This window comes from Cinclus cinclus, chromosome 16 (genome assembly GCF_963662255.1).
Source record: "Cinclus cinclus chromosome 16, bCinCin1.1, whole genome shotgun sequence".
Classification (NCBI taxonomy): Eukaryota; Metazoa; Chordata; class Aves; order Passeriformes; family Cinclidae; genus Cinclus; species Cinclus cinclus.
Genome location: NC_085061.1, coordinates 7,970,485 through 7,987,384, shown reverse-complemented (window position 1 = coordinate 7,987,384; position 16,900 = coordinate 7,970,485). Strand labels below are relative to the sequence as shown.

The 16,900-nt window shown below is 47.1% G+C and overlaps 1 protein-coding gene across 1 annotated transcript; it reads right to left on the bottom strand.

Annotated features, from left to right (window-relative positions):
• Positions 1-992: 992 nt before the first annotated feature.
• On the bottom strand, positions 993-3,021 carry ITPRIPL2 (ITPRIP like 2). Its single transcript, XM_062503890.1, has 2 exons — positions 2,777-3,021; positions 993-2,685 (listed from the first exon to the last, which is right to left on the bottom strand). The coding sequence occupies exons 1-2, from the start codon at positions 3,019-3,021 to the stop codon at positions 993-995; spliced, it is 1,938 nt and encodes a 645-aa protein (XP_062359874.1).
• Positions 3,022-16,900: the final 13,879 nt, after the last annotated feature.

Genomic DNA, 16,900 nt, shown 5'->3' with positions numbered 1-16,900 from the left:
TCAGGGAGCAGGATGGTGCCACAGTAAGCTAATGGCACTGAGATTTGGACTGCTTTAAGGTTTATTCCAAAATATAACACAGAATTTCTTATTTTGATGTTGGTCTTGAGGTAAAGCGTATTCTAAGAAAATAATACTTGAATACAGAAACAAATAATAAAACTCAACTGGAACCCACAAACAAATGAACCTCATTAAAAGGCTTTCCTTGGGATAATTCAAACACCACTCCTCTAACAAAATACTAATGCCTTCTCAACAGCAATATTTAGTGCAGCCAATTATCGTAAAAGTAAGAACTTTGTGAAAATAAAGTGCTATTTGTTTCCTTCTATCTGCATTTCAATCCTTCACTATAACCTTCCCTTGAACACAACTGTTAAACTAGATTCTTCATCCTGTTATCACAGCATTCCCTCCAATTTACACTAACATGTGTTACATTTCTATTTAGCACAATGTGCTCAATTACCCAGGAAATCTAGAGCATGGCATTGAGCATTCCAAACTGTGATCCACACCCATGCTCTAGTGCTTATCACATTTTAAGAACATCTTGGTACATTGACAGATTGGGGGGCTGTTTGCACTTAGAAGATTTTTAAATCCAACATGGATTTTGCATCATAAAAAGAAAATCACAGGAAAAAGTTCCATTTTGCCACCAAGACAAAAAGTCAACATGAATTTCTAAAAATGTCAGTTTGAGCCTTTTAGTTTACAAACTGTCAGTTGAAGGCAACGCTTGTCAACTAAGGAGCTTCCCCAGAAATGTCAAAATTTTCCCCATGTACAACCAACGGGAATGACAACCACAGTTTCAGTAAGTCTTGGCCTGGTCTTCTTAGGTCAGGAACAAAATCAGAGAAGCACATTTCATCAGTCCCACCATCCTCAGGCAGATGCAGGCTCTCGAAGCACCAGGGAGCTGGGAGCGTGCGATGCCCGGGGGAGTCCCTGGGTGACAGCAGCTGTCCCAGCCACCAGCTCACTCACTCTGCCGGTGCCTCCTGCTTGGCCTGAGCCACGTGCCGGCACGGGGCAGGCACAGGGCGCAAGTACCGGGGACTGCTGTACATCCTGATGATGTGCGGGGCCTGGATCCAGGTGCTGATCAGCTGGAAGGCTACAAGGTCCAGCGTGGGCCTGTCGAAGGCGGACAGCAAGTTCACGGGGGCCGCTTCCTTGAGGAACCGCGGCAGTGCCACGGCCTCGGGGATGCTGGTGTTGCCCAGGAAGAAATCCATCAGCACCTGCTTGCGCAGGCAGTCCCTGAGGTACAGCACTAGGTCCTCCAGCCGTTCCACCAGGAACCGCTCGTCCCAGGCCTCCAAGGGCCCCTGCAGCAGCAGGGAGAAGAGGGCTGTCTTCAGGACATAGGAGGAGAGCACTCGGCCCCACTGCGAGCTGAAGGGCTCCTCCAGGCCGTGCTTGCTGAGGTCCCGCAGGCCCTTGAGGATCTGCAGGCACTTGAGGTGGCAGGAGGTGTCCGGGGCCTGCTCCTTCAGCCAGCCCAGCAGTCGCTGCTCCTGCCGCGAGGCGTTGATGCCCCAGAGCGCCTCGGGGGCCGCGGAGCCGTGGGAGCCCTCGGGCGGCAGGGCCGTGAGGTAGAGCGCGTCACCGAGAGGGATGGCTGGGATGAGGCGCACGGCCATGGAGATGTGGCAGCAGACGTAGTCGGAGCAGGGCAGGATGCGCAGCGTGGGCGGGTGTCCGGGGCACGCCAAAAGGCTGACGCGGCACCGCTCCTGCAGCCGATACCGCACGGCTGCCAGGCACCGCTGCAGATGGCCCTGGAACCAGCGCAGCACCAGCCCCGAGGAGAGGTGGCTGCGGCCCTGCAGCTCCACGCAGAAGCCCTCGGCAAAGGGCCGGCAGCGTCGTGTCCCGCCGTTCCTCGCCCGCAGGCCGCAGACGAAGGCGCCGCACGCCCCCAGCCCGTGGGCACGGCGCGGCTGCGGCTCCAGGTGCGGCGGCAGCCGCAGGGGCACCAGGATGTCGAAGCAGTCGGGGCTGCGCACCTTGTGCTGCTCGTAGGCGCTGCCGATGCGCACGAAGTCTCCGCGCAGACTGAGAGCCAGCGGGCCGGGGTGCAGCCCCTGCGCCTTGGCGGCGCGCACCAGCTCGGCCACCACCCGCCCCACGTGCGCCTTGCTGTGCCCCAGCACGTGGGGCGACACCCGCAGCTGCCGCGCGTAGAACCGCTCCAGAGTTCCGCGCCGCGCCCCCGCCGCCCGCCGCGCCCCGCCGCGCCGGGGGCCGCCGCTCGCCGCGCCGCAGCAGCGAGCGAGCAGGCAGCCGAGCAGCAGCAGCGCCGAGCCCTTCAGCAGCGGCACCCCGGACCCCGCCGTCTCCGCCTCCGCGTCCTCCGGGCCCCCCGCGCCCTCGCCGGCCGCGCTGCCGCGCAGCGCCTGGTAGAAGCAGAGGAGCGCGGTGCAGAGCGCGGTAAGCAGCGGCCAGAAGCCCCGCACGCGGAAGGGGGAGACGGGCAGGGCGCGGCGGGGGCTCGGGCCGCGGGGGGAGCCGCCGCCCAGCCCCGCGGGCGGGGAGCGCCCGCCCCCGCCGGCCCCCTCCTCCTCCGCCCCGGCCGCCCCCAGCGCGGGCCGCGCCGCTGCCCCTCGCCCCGCCGAGCCCTGCCTGCCCCGGCCCGGCCGCCGCTCCGCTCCGCTCCGCCGCCGGCCTCCTCTTCCGACGGACGCGGCCCCGCGTCAGCCGCCGGCTGAGCTCAGAGGAAATGCCGCGAGCGGCGGCCCGAGGGCCGGGGGCGTTGTCCGACGGGGGCCGGCCCGGGGCGGGGAGCGGCGCCGCCCGCGAGGTCGCGCTTTCCCGATTTCGCGATCTCCCGCTTTCCCGCCCAGCGGGGCAGAGCCGCGGTTGTCCCCGGCACGGACGGAGGTCCCCGTAGCCTTGCCTGCGCCGGCACCGAAAGAGGAGCGAGAGTCCGGTTTCGTGCCCCCGTTGCCGCAACAGCGCCCTGCAGCTTGTTTTGGTGTAAAACTGCGAGTTTCTATACCCCCACATGAGGGGACGGCGATGTCAGGGGGAGCACTGCTGCCCGGGCTGCGGTGCCGTGTCACAAACTCCACGTTGCACGTTTTTCCTCAAGTAAGTGTTAAAGGCCTGTCCAACTGCAGGGGACTCCCTCCCCTTCCCAGCTCTGCCTGAGGGTCTCGGTGCCAAAGAAACACCAAAGCCATCAGTGCCAGTGCACCGGAGTTTATAGGAGCTGCTGCTGTACTACCAGCTGCCTGTAGTCATAGAATCATTAAAAAGCCTTGGGCTTTTACCTTGTGCCAAAATTAAGAGAAAAGAAGTAACCCCGGGGATTAAATCTACACAGATACTGAGATAATTTTTAAACACATAGTTAGCTGGAAGTATGTTAAAGTGTCTCAAATACTGATGTAGACAAGGTCATCATCCTCAACTTATGTTTGCTTAATAAGTATTTACAGAGTTTTGAAGTTGTTTGGTGAAGTTTAAGGACCATCTATGTAAACATTCAGCTTGGTTTAATTTTGGGTGATGAAGTTCCTGCTACTGCTGCATCTGCATGGTGGCATGGGTGGGTCCATGAAAGTGAAAAGCAGTGCTTGAACACAAGAGTCTTTGCAAACTGCAAACGCTGTAACAAGGAGTGGGGCAGAGAATCAAGAGATACGCCATACAAATGTGGTTATGTAATCTGTGTTTATACGAAACAAAATATGACTTAAGGTACATTAAAATCATACCTGACAGGAAGCAGCAGATGTTGCATAGCCAAGATGCTGTGCACAAAGTCAAACTACGTAACCAAGGTCAAGCAGCCTGAATTAATTCACAGGCAACCAAACTAGGGTGATAGTCAAGAATACACTTGAGAGATACAAACAGAAGTCCTAATCACTCCAACTCTAACTGTTGGAGTTACAATCAGGAGATTTGGGGTTTTTTAAATTAGAAAATAAAGCAGATGTAAAGGCAAGAAACCACAGACAATTCTGTAACATCTCAGCCAGTGAAATATTCCATGCCCTACAACCAAAAGCATGTTTTCTGACAGCTCCAGTCAGCTAAGTCCATAGCCTTGCTACTCAGAAATATCCCACAACAGCCATATCTTGCAAAGAAAACCCAGGAAGTGAAAAGCATATTTCTTTCCCACTCCTTGTTTCATGTTTTCCTGTATTTCTTCACAAGGCTGGATGAGGGGACAAAAACATTCATTGTTCTGCTTATTGCCTTTGACCTATCCCTTTGCTTTGTCCTGCACCCCCAAAACTCCAAACTGTTTAAATAACACAGCTGTCCTGGTATTATACCAATCCTTCAAGATGTTTTATTGGAAAATACTGTTGAACTCTGTGAACCCTTGGCTCATACATTCAATTTTTACTAGCCTGTGGGATTTTTTCATCCTCAAGCCCAGCATGTTTCACATGCCTTTGGGCCTTGCTCCAGGCACACTGATTTTTCCAAGACAGACTGCACTCTCTTTTCATGCAGGATTGATTTGATTAGCTGCACAGCCACGCTCAGGAGACAGACAGCTGCATCTGCAGGAGCTGGCACAGCCCTTCATGCCTGCTGCCCACGGAAGGACCTAGAGCTTAACAGCACAGCAGTTACCTCCTGGGACTTCTGCACAGGGCAGTGCCACAGCTTGCCAGCCAGCCGTGGGCCCCACGGGCTGGAAGAAATGCAGATGTCACCCCAGCCAGTGGCACAGCCCCAGGGTCCAGCTGGCCAAGAGCATGTGAGCAGCCACACCAGACCTGGCAGTGCAAACACAGCTCAGCATGTGCTTCTACATGCCCAGGTGAGGTGGTGCTGGGACAGACTCTGTCAGGCTGCAGTGTAACAGGTTGAACACTAATGATGTGACCTTAACATCAGAACCAGAATGAATCCACAGCACTGACTTTTACCACTGCTGTTTAAATTACTAGCTAGTCCTTTCTCTCCTCCTCAGCCAGAGGCAAGATGAAAGCTGTAGAGCCTTGGGCTGATAAAAGATGGCCAGTGGCCTGTTTTCTGGGACCTTGGCTGCTTCATGACTCCCTGAGCACAAGGTGAGTCTCTGGGAAAAATGCTGAGTACATCAGAGGTGGGAGATGTCCCAGAAGTGCTCAGCTTTATGAAGTTTTTAATAGCAATTGCATACTCAAGAAAAATAATGGGTTGTACACTAATAAATATGACCACAAAATTGTGACCAGAGAGAATTCATAACATCAATTCTAATACCATTGTTTAAATTGATGTTATCTAAACACTCACTCCAAAATAGCCCATATACAGGATATCCTGCTCACTAAATAAGGAATAATGTTATTCTTAAACAAGTTGACCTAAAAATAGCTCCTGATAGCTCTGGGGGAGATTTGCAGAGGCAAAAGAAAGCAGTGGGTCAGAGTATCCATTAAAGTTGCTCCCCACTTGGCAGTATTTCATACATCTGTGTGACTGATCTGTTCATGCTACAGTATACCAGCCACTGTTGGAGACATAGGCAGAGCACACCACCTCAGGAGATAGAAGGAAGTGGTTGAAAGAAGGCAAGAACAGGTGATGATATCTGTCTTATGCTTCTATGATCTACCTGAGACACAAGCCTGAGATTTTCTCCCAGCTATCCCAGGTTGGTATCTGCCCTGTTGAACCAGAGCTGCACACTCTACTGCAGGTGCAGGAGGAAGTCTGGGGATCCCTACCTGCACCAGAGCTGTACAGCTGCATCTCTACAGCAAGTGAGTTATACCTCCATCTTCTCATAATGCATTATTAAAGGGTTTTCTGCACTATAGCAGAAAAGTACAATAATTGATTACAATAAAATACAAGTCTGAATGGTTGGTCATTTGGCTTCATGTCCCAGTAATTATTCTAATTATTTCCTCTGAAAGCAAAGCTACCAGCACATCTCTCCTACAACCCACTGGATGGTCCAGCCAAGGAGATGCCATGATCAAAATAAACATCCTTTGCCTGCCATTCCTCTGACTCCCAGATTTTATGGTGCACTATTAACTACAATACAAACCAACAGTATCAGACAGACATAAATCCATTTCTTATTGTGGACTAATGAATCTCTGCCAGTCACAGCAGCAGGGGATGGGAGGGTGTCTTGCTACCACAAACAGCTGAGGGAGCCAAACTTCCAGAGCAGTACATGAGAACATGAAGGAGTTTGGGGAAAAGGTGTGTTAGTGCACATTCTCTCTTAAAATACTTTCTGTTTACTAAGTCGGATGTGCTTGCCACCTCTGCCAGTCTGTTTGCTCACTGTCAGCAGGGTGAAGCACTTCTTCATCTGAGAGCCTGCAAGTAGACTGGGTTGCTGTAAACCACACACAGCCCAATACAGGATTTCCTTTCTGTAGAAGGATGGCTTCCTGAGTAATTCATACAACAATCTCTTGTCCAAGCCTGTTCTTATCACAAACTCTCTCTATGCTGGTGATCAGTACCAGCATCAGCTGGTTCATTCCAGTTTATCCCATATAATTTGGGATATAATAATCCCTCAAGGATTACTTTTCTGCATAGAAACTTCTTTGAGCAGGGCATTTATACTTATCCATTACATGCCATTCAGTAAGACATGTCTATGTGTTTCCAGTTAAGCAATGAACCAGGAATAAAACCCTCAGCCCATCTGCATCAGTGTCATTAGCACGCTGAGTTCTGTCTGATAAGCTGTGACAGTGGCACTCTGCTGTCCCATGGTCTCCATGAAGCTGAAGTGACTCATGTTGTGAAGAATTCCAACCACAGCATCATGACAAGGAAACATCTCTCAGCAAGGAGAGTGCAAGTACACAGCCATCACACAGAAGGGTTCTTAACAGTAATGGAGAATGTTTCATACACTGAAAATGGAAACATGAAAATCTTGCACTTGCTCTTTTAAGTTCAGTTTTTTGATGTAATTTACATTTGAATGACAAGTCACAGCTTCTAGTTCTGTATCTAAACACTCCAGTCAACAAGCCCTGCTAACTCTCCCAGGGCAGCAGAGGAGGTGATCATGCTGTGCTGGAGACAAGGCCCCAGTGTGTCACCTTCCATGCAGGAGCCCTCCTCAGCCCTTCCCTCTCCCCACCACCCTCAGGACTCAGCAGATGTTGTGGGTCTGAGAATCCCCACCATGGAATCCCCAGGTTTAAAAAGCATCAGATAGATCCAAACCTTGGATGTGCTTCAATTAAAATAGGTTAACAAAAAAAAACCCCAACAGTTTAATACCAATGTAATTAAACTTGGACACATTTGTGTGTGTTCAAATGTAAATTTCATCACTGACTGAAACAGTTTAACTTAATGATAAGTCACTGAAATGTGTATTTGCACCAGAACTTGCTTAACTAATAAAAAGTGATTGCATAGCTGAGCCCTAATTTACTGATTAAAGCAGAATATTTTAAATGAGGATTGTAACAGTTTCATTATACCAGTTTGAGTTGTGCCATTTCTGTTTTTCATAACCAGTGCAAGGGAGCTGGAGAAGAGCCACCAGGCTTGTCCCCCAGCTCTGTGCTGGTTTCAGCAGGGCTGTGTCAGTGTCACTGGTGGCTTTCAAAGAGCAGCAAAGCAGCAGCAGCTGCCCCTGTCCCCTCCAGTGACTGTCATTACTGGATCTTTCAGCTTTGGGTGTATGTACCCCTAAGATTGCCATGAAATTAGAGAAGAGGTTTTGTGCCTGACAAATACCCTGCAGCAGCGAGCTAAAAGATGAAGTTTAGGCACAAAGTGATGAGATACAGCTCACAGAATCAAAGAAAAGCACACAACAGGGAACAAGCTCTGTTATCAGCTTACAGCCCCAAATAATGAGATGATCCTGGCTCAGCTGACACTCTCCTGATGAGCCTGAGCTGGATCACCCACCCAGGGAAAAGGAGGGAAAATACAGCGTGGGAGGAAACCTGAGTGAGGGAGGATCTGTCTGGGGAAATTGGCTTATCAGCACTCAGCAATGAGGGTGGGAAAAGCTGATGCTCTGGCTCACAGCACCTGTTCCACAGGGTTGGAGAGCAGTGGTAGCTCCAGGAAGCCCTGTCCTAGACCCTCACCTTTATCCTGCCAATGACAGAGAAGGGAAAAGCTAATGGCTTGAAAGGAAAGTGACCTGCAGAAAAGGCAAAGCAACCCCAAACTATCAAAGGACCTGAGCCAGCACTGTTTCTCACTGCATTCTCTCACTGCAGAGGGATAGGAGCAGAGGTCCTTGGGCTCAGGGAGGCTTCACACCATACCCAAACCCACACATGGAGCCTGGCAGCAGTGCCCAGATGGACTATCTCCATCAGGAAACATCACCCCAGTGACACTAGCTCACACAGGGTAGTGCCTTGTGCACGGCCCTGGCCCACCCGATTTGAGTGGAAAGATGCTGGGGGGATGCTGCAAGCACTGCTCAGTATTGGTTGCAATTAAAATCTTGCAGCACACTGCCTGGTCTAGGAAACATCTGCACATGGAGTTGTTGAAATCATGGCTAAAAATCAGCCTCATTCATGTAATCTTCCTGGTTCAAAGTACATTTTTTACCTGCTTGGCTGCCCTGTAAGGGGATGAGCATTGATGGAGCCTGAAATCTCACTGGGAGGGCTAAATTTGATCTCTTCTGAGCATCTCTCCACAGTGATTTCTCAGGCTGTGTTGCTTTAACTAAGATTCAACTTTCCACAGATCAATGCAAAGCAACACAACTACTTCATTTGCAAGGCAGCAAGGGCAGCATATATCTATCTTTAAGGCCATTCAGATGAGCTCATTTAATGACAGATATTTTTACATCTGGTGTCATAGGTTTCATTATTACAGCATCAAGCACTTAAACAGAGGTGGGAGCATCTTTCATGTTCTACCTAATTCAATTTAAATATCTTTTTAAAAAATGTATGATACAGAAGGCATCACATTTACTTCCTGGAACTGTAAAATACAAGTTTCTCACATAGATACAAATGCAAAGCAAACCCACTGAAACAACAGGAATGGCCCAGGCTCCCCTAAGGGAGACTGAGGTCAAGAACAAACTGTCTTTACAACAACCTGGTTCATGTTTGAATGATATTTCTTTACTTCCAGAACACATTCTGTCTTCTGTTCCCTTTGATAACCCTAAAGTGGTACCTGCAAATGGGGGAGGAGAATGGTGAATGCAAAAGGTTCACTTTCCCCATCTCAGCTTTTGTTTGAACAGACACACCCATGACCTGGCTGAGGTCCCACCAGTGCAAGGGAATGGATCCCACACTGGGGGCTTTACAAACATCTCATCAGCATTGGCTTCATGTTCCAGTGCCCAGAACCAGCCCCTTCCCTAACCCGAGGGTCACCAGTGCCCATGGGATCTTTATAGCTGAATGGAAAACAATATGCTTAAAACTGAAGGAGGACACAAATGTTAAAGAAAGAGTGGAGCAGTAAAAAACTTGAATCCATTGCAGCATCCCTCTTTAGGGACTGTGGATATGATGCTGCACTGAGCACAGGCATGCCAGCCACCCCTGCAATAATTTTCTGATCCCCAGGGTAGCACAGAAAAAGGATATCTGTGGTGGGCAAAGAATGAAGAGCATGGACTGAAAAACAAAGAACTGTACCCACCCAAACCCAAGCTTCTGCTCAGATTGCATCTCTAAATGACACAACACTGTCCTCCTATCAATGTGTTTTTCCCTCCATCTCTCTGCTCTGCCTGCTGCCACAGCATGACAGATGACAGAGGCTTGGGGAGAGCTGCCTCAGGCTGCACAAATTTCAAGCTCTCTCTGAGAGCACTTTGATATTGGAAGTTATACATTTGAAATGTCCATACCTTGTGCTCTGCTCTGGTTCCAGCTTTTCTGGGATCTGCTCTAGGGGAGCTTCAACAGCTCATCTCTGTGGGAAGATTTTTAGTCATTTCAGTAGTATGAGATACTAAGGGTTGCATCTGAACTTGCTAAACTATTTCAGTTCACACAATTTCAGCACTTTAGCCTTTGGCTCTGGAATAAATAATAAACTCTCTTTCTAGACCAATATTTTGACAGGTTTATAAATTATAAGCCAAATAAATATATTTTAAATATCACTCCTAAATACATTAGAGAACAATGAATTATTTATGATGAATGAGTGCTTCACTGAATTTATTTCCTTTGATTTAGCTCCCCAAGTAGATGAATGTTACAAAAAATAGGTATGTCCCAAAACAGCCAGGCAACAAGTCCATTTACAACCTCTCCATTGATCAAAAACAGGGAGCAGAAATGTGCATAACTTAGCTTTAGTGCCCGTCCTCATCCATCAGCAAAAGGCAAGGCATCCAGCTCAAAACATACCTGAACATACAGTGGCCCACTATGTGGAAGCCCAGTGGCAGACAGGTTGTCCTCTCCTGGCCTCCAGCCATGCTTGCAGATCATTGGGACAGCATGAAACCACCTCTCCTCTGCTCCAGGGAAACCCAGCTCCTGCTCAGCAGTGGAAGCTCACCCTTTTGAGTCCAGCACAGACGTAAATACACCTGTGAGCTCACTGCATGCTACAAGAGCCAGTGAAGAGCACCCAGCAGTCCTGAAGATGGGCCAGTAAAAGGGTCTTGCCAGCCCTCCTAAATGTAAATAGCTCATACTACAGTGTGTTCCAGTCACCACCTGTCCCCTTGTCAGCTCTCCAGGTGCAGTTGAGTCCACCCCAAACACGGCTCAGGCCATAGCAGCACTTACCTCTGGGAGCAGGCTCTGAGTCAAAGGCACATCACCCATGCCTTGAGTCAGCAGAACTCTATGATAAAGAAACACACACTGATAATGTATTTGCACAGATACTTCCACCAACCCATCAATAATGACAGTCAATTATCATGATAATGCTTCCACTTGTAATTTGTTACCTTTGGAGCAGACTTTGATTGTGTGTAGCTCCCTGAAGCAAAGCATTGCTATGTCAGGGGCACAGCTTGACTTGCAAACTACCACATGATTCAAATAAGCAACACCTTATAAAATTATTTTAGAAGTCAAGGAAAGCAAAGCCCACAGGAAAATCAGATCCAGCTTATGTCCAAGAATTCAAGGAAAAATGAAACACCTAAAATTCATTTAAGAAGTTGTTTGATTTAAGGTAAATACAGAGGAGTAATGGCTATGACTTCTGAAACCTTAGAGCATGCAAGTCTAACCATAGGGGTGGTAAGTAGGGGCAAGGGTGCAGCTCCAGAGACCAAATGGACTTTGATACACTTAGGATTCTTTCTCCCTAACAACAAACTAAAGAAAGCAAACAAAAACAGATACTGAATCAAGTCCGTGCTGGTGTGCTGCAGCAATTTCAGATCATTGACTGTTTGTATGAGAAGCAGGTTAATATCTTGGTATGTGAGAGAACTCAGGAATGAGTAAGTGTTGCCTAAGATGAACAGGGTGAAACATTGACTAAGAGCAAAGTATGCCATAATAATTGCCAGATGCAGGAAAATTTATCATTGTTTTTACAATGTCAATTAATATTCTCTAGGAAATCTCTGCAAATTTATTCTCTTGGTTTTATGCAGTTTTCATAACACATGCAGGTCATGTGTGTAATTTGTTCCATTAGTTTCTCTTGGCTGTGATAATAAAATAAGGCTGTTTTGGGTTAGGTTTTTTGAGAATTTTTAGTGAAACAGATAAATATGTTAAGAGTTCTGCTGATTATTCCTAAGTCACTGCAGGTCAGTATGAGATGACACATGGAGGGTGTGTCATACCACATACAGCAAAGGCTGTAGCAGTATCACGTACTTTGGTAAGGGTAGGGAGCTAAAGAGGGAAGAATATAACCATGATTTTTTTTATTAGTTGGAAAGTCATGGAAAACAACACATAGGGCTTTCACCACTGGGTCTGATGAGTTATTTCTGTTTGAATACCAAGCCTGTGGAGAATGATGAGTCAATAGCAAAGAAAGAATGAGCTATAAGGTCACTCCAAAGCAGTAGCTTCATGTAAGGGTTTTTATCCCAGGAGTCTGCAGCATCATATCCAAGCAATTTATCAGATGAGTCCAGGTAGCTGCTTCAGCAGCTGTGAGCTGCTAGCAGTACATGGTGAAAAGCAGGCCATACTTTTTCTGTCCTATCCATGGAAAAATCCCAAATGGAGCAGCAGTCCACAGGAAAGCTTCAAGAATACTCATACCAGCTTACCAGGATAAATCCTCTTGCTGGTCATCAGCCTGAAATATCCAGTGACTGCTGGAATTCATGCCACATCTGCTGGAGAGGACCATATGTTCCAGCTTATGTTGAACTACTGCTCTGTGCTGCAAGTCTCTGCATTTATGACAAATGATAAGCAAACACAGCCAGCTCTAGAGTCTGTATATAAACACATGTATCTGTCATCTTCCTCTGCAAGGCTTGGCTCCCTGAGAAGGCAGAACTGATTCTCATGCATTATCCCTCTAAGCATATGCCCCATGTCTCACAAGATTCTCACATTTTGTGTAAACAATAGCACTTGTGTCACTTAAAATTGAGACATAATAATTTCTCATTAGCAAGTACTGCTGTGATATTTGGGTGGGAGGAATTGAAAAGTGGACAGTTATTAATTTAAAAAATCACATTTCAACCATGCCTAAAGTCTTCTTTCAACCACCTTCTAAGTATTCAAGCAAACAGCATTTTTCCTGCCAAAGCCAGAACAAGGAGAGCTGAGAAGTAGAAGACTGCTCCTCATTTGTCACTAGCAGGTCAGGGCTGGAATCAACCCATTAAGCTACACTTGCAGAATAATCTCGCCAGTGATTTTAAATCCTGCTGCTGTTCTTTTGCTGGATAAAACCCAACTTAGGAGAACTAAGGTCAGCACATTTTCACATACCAGGAGTGCTGTATGGTTAGGGACAATAATTCAGCCACAAGCCAGATTTAGCTCCTCTCAAATGATATTTTCAGTGTATTTCTGCTACAGACCTGGAAGGAGCATGGCTATGCCCCACAGGAGGGAGGAAACAATCTATCATCAGCAAGATGAGACACAGCCTTAAATTGGGCTAGTGCTTAAAAGGGAAGCTCACTTTAATGCAGAGATAGCAACAAAGATCAACAGGACTGAAGTCATCTGCCTCGACACTGCACATCTGTCTGCACCTATAAGCAAAGGCTTTTCAATCCACTAAACATTTTATCCACTTTATATAGTTAGAAGCCTCTGACTATAAAGGTGCCCTCAAGCCACATGATTGGGATGAATTCTTGACAGCTTGCTAAAACACTGCTGGCAGAGCTTGTCTTCAAAATGAACTGCAAAAAAATTCAAACCCCCCTCACCCACAGCTGTCTCTGCTCTGACCTGGACAGCCCAGGCAGGTGGCTGGCCAGTAGCCACAGAGAAAACAGAAAAGCAGTTTTAGTGCCAGAAATAATATTTTTATTACAGTCCAGAAAAAGTATTTTAAATATGAAAACCACCCACGACTTGCTTTCATTAATATCTTGGGATACACATGTCCACCTGTACCATAAAATCAATCAATCCATCCCATTGTGCCTCATCTGGCACAAGTAACACTGAAAGACAAATCACCAACATACAAACAGTTGGGTGGAAAATACCTGCAAGGAAAGAAGACATATGAAGCCTGAAGTCTTAAGCAGACAATGAGACTGTCAAGGTAGTCATTAGATGCATCCCTTCCTTCCCTCTGTGCCAGTTCAGAAACCTGGCATTGCAAGGACAGCTAATCTGAATGATCTAATAGTTGCCTAAAACTACTCAACAGTCTTGGAAGATTCAGGACACATATCAGGAAAAAAAAAGGGCCACTGGTAGAGTAATGCAGGACCAGACCAGGCTGCCCTGAGCAGAGGCTGTGAAATTTTTGTCCTTGGAGATTTTCATCACCTGTCTAGTGATGAAAAAATCATGGCTGACCTGTTTTAGTGCTGGCCACAGTCCTGCTTCTAGCAGGAGGCTGGACAAGATGACCTCCAGAGCTCCTTTCCAAGTAACGCTGCATGACTCCTGGGCTTCCATCAGAACATCATTTACTTCCAGCTAAGAACAAGCACAAGTTCTTGTTGTTCACTGCCAAGGCAGTGCCATGGCCAGAGTTTGTGAGAAAAAGACCTTCAGAACCAACGCCCCCCCCCCCCCCCCCCCCCCATTTTTTAAAATATCAGCATAGGTGTATAAATCTGCATCCCAACACAACAAAACACTGCTGCTGCCATAAGCTGAATTTCTGGATGCAGAGGTATCACCCCCTGCTCTGCAAAACTGTAGCAATAAGGTGGTACTTCTCAAAGACACCTGAAGTGAGCAGGAAGCTGCATTTATTGAAAGCACCTCACAACAACTGGAATTTTCATTCTAACACAATCGAGCTTTTGGAAATGCATTTCCCACTGAACCTAACTGTTAATTCATTTACTCAACTTTAGATTAGCCTCACAACTCTAAAAAAGAGTATCAGCAAGTGTTCTCCAACACAAGTTCTGCCACTATGGAAGTACAATTGCAAAGCTGCTGTCATTCTCCTAAATCCATTCAGATTTTTCATGTCAGACACAATGAAAACAGAAGTAGCAAATAGAAAAATGGTAGTACCTTTAAACTATCTCCTCCCTTACAACACAGATTCCTCCTTTAAATTGGTCAACATTTTTGCCTTAGCCCCTTAAGCCTCCCAAGCTAAAAAAAAATGTGCAGAATTCAATGCAAGTGACATGCCACAACTTTGAAGGTAGTGACAAGAAATGACTGCCATTTGAAATTATGTCTACCCTAAAGTCAAGTTACAAGGCACATGTACATAGATTAAATAACTCCTGTAATACTAAGAACAAATAGAGATGTACAATCCATGTTATCCCCAGCACAGGGACTGTATGGCACATCCTCAGCTGATCATAAGCCTAGCTCTGTGTGTTTAAGTGGGCCACACAGATTTACTCCAGGCAAAAATGAAGCCCAACCCAGACAACAATTTTGCTCTCTGCCAAACAATCCTATGAGTCTCATTTTACATAATTTGCATAGTAAATCTCAGAATCATAGAGTAGTTTGGGTTGGAAGAGACATTAAAGTTCACCTCATTGCACAGCCCACTGCCATGGGTAGGGACACCTTCCACTAGCCCTGTCCACCCTGGCCTTGGACATTCCCAGGGATGGGGCAGCCACAGCTTCTGTGGAAATCTGTGCCAGGGCCTCACCACCCTCACAGCAAAGAATTTCTTCCATCTAATCTAAACCTGCTCTCTATCACCATAAAGCCATAAACCCTTGTCTATCACTACACGCCCTTGACAAAAGTCCATTCAGCTTGTGTCAGCATCACCTCATTAATCCCAGCCACGGGGCTTTGATTTCTGCCTGGCTGCTGCTGAAACGTGCCCTGGCACAGCCAGTGCTGCATGTCTGAGGCATCACACGTGCCTTCTGCAGTGCCTACAGACACAGTGCAGAGTTACTGCTCCAGAAACAGCCCCAGTGCTCAGCACGGGGACTGCACCATCTGTCACTCCCCTCCAAGCACCATCATTACCTTTATCTCTGACCCAGAGCAGCTTTGGAGAACAGGGACCAGGTCATCCCCAGCACAGACTGCAGAAGAAATTAGCAAGAGATGAGATGCTGTTCAAAGAGCAGGTAACAGCCCTATAGCCCTGCACACGCACAGATAGGTACCTGCTGCTCCTCCTCACGGAGAAATACAACTGCTTCTGCAGGAGAAGACTGGGATCAAGCCCTGGATTATCACAAAAGCTACAAAAGACCTCCTTACTATGAGGGGAAGGATTTAATCCCATTGCATATTATAAAACCCAAATTATGTGTGTATTTTATCATTTACAAGGAAGCCACAAAACTCAAAGGCACAGTGAAGACCCCATCATCTTCCCCACTCCCTGTTCTGAAAACGTAGCATTCCACAGCCTCTCTGATCCAAGCTCCCCTTCCTCTGTCAACACAACCAGAGTTCATTGATGATCACTATGATAACAGACTTGTATAAGCTATATACTTTGGCCTCTGTCTGCCATTAGTCCCTGCTGGGATGGCCGGTATTACTCAGCTCAGTTCTGCCTCAACATAAAAAAGTAACTACAGCCTTGCAACAGCTGTACAACAGAATTGTAAGCACTAAGCACCTCTTGTTCTTTTCTAACCTTTTACCCCTTTTTTTAGTCTTTCAAAATCTGAAACTGGTTTTTAAACAAAAAGAACTCCCTTTTACATGAGAAAAAGGAAAAGCAACTCCATTTTCTATGTAAAATGACAACAAAAAAAGAGTAAACTGCCAGTGAGCAGGAAAATGCACATGCTTTAGAAGTGGCAGAACAGCCAACACACACTTTAATGGATGGGTAGAAATCTGCTGCTCCATTAAAGAACAAACAAATCCTGCTCAGGAGCATAAAGCAGATTTGATCTCTCAGTTCACATTTCATGCTTGCAGCTGGAGACAGTGTTACTGTTCGATATCCTTGTTGAATGTGCAGGATGTGTTCAGCTGCTGAAGACAAAGAACTCTCTATGAGCACTTTCAATTACAGCAGATATGACCAAACACAGGCTTCACATGGCAATTTCTTGGTATTTGATGCTCCCAGCCCTCGGCCAAATCAAATACATTTAACATGAGATTTGTTTTTTAAAAGCTGTTGCCCCAGGTGAGCAGTGTGTGATGGTCTCAGAGGCCACCCACATCTTGGACCATCACATGAGCATGTCACTCTGTCATAAGCCAATCCTGCCACTGCTGAACACCACAGCAGATACCTTCAGAGAACCTCTGCAACCATAGCCTTGGAGAATATAAGGCTTCAGCTGAGTACCAGCTCTCTAGGAAACCCCCACAGATGCCTTGTCCAGCTTTCAATCCTGATGTAATGGCTAAAAGACCAGGAACTGTCTGGTTCAGTTTCC

Coding starts and splice junctions, on each gene's coding strand:
- ITPRIPL2 (XM_062503890.1), bottom strand. CDS start 3,021: ATGTGGGGGTATAGAAACTCGCAGTTTTACACCAAAACAAGCTGCAGG. Junction 2,686..2,776: donor CCCGCCCCGGGCCGGCCCCC/GTCGGACAACGC, acceptor GTCCGTCGGAAG/AGGAGGCCGGCGGCGGAGCG.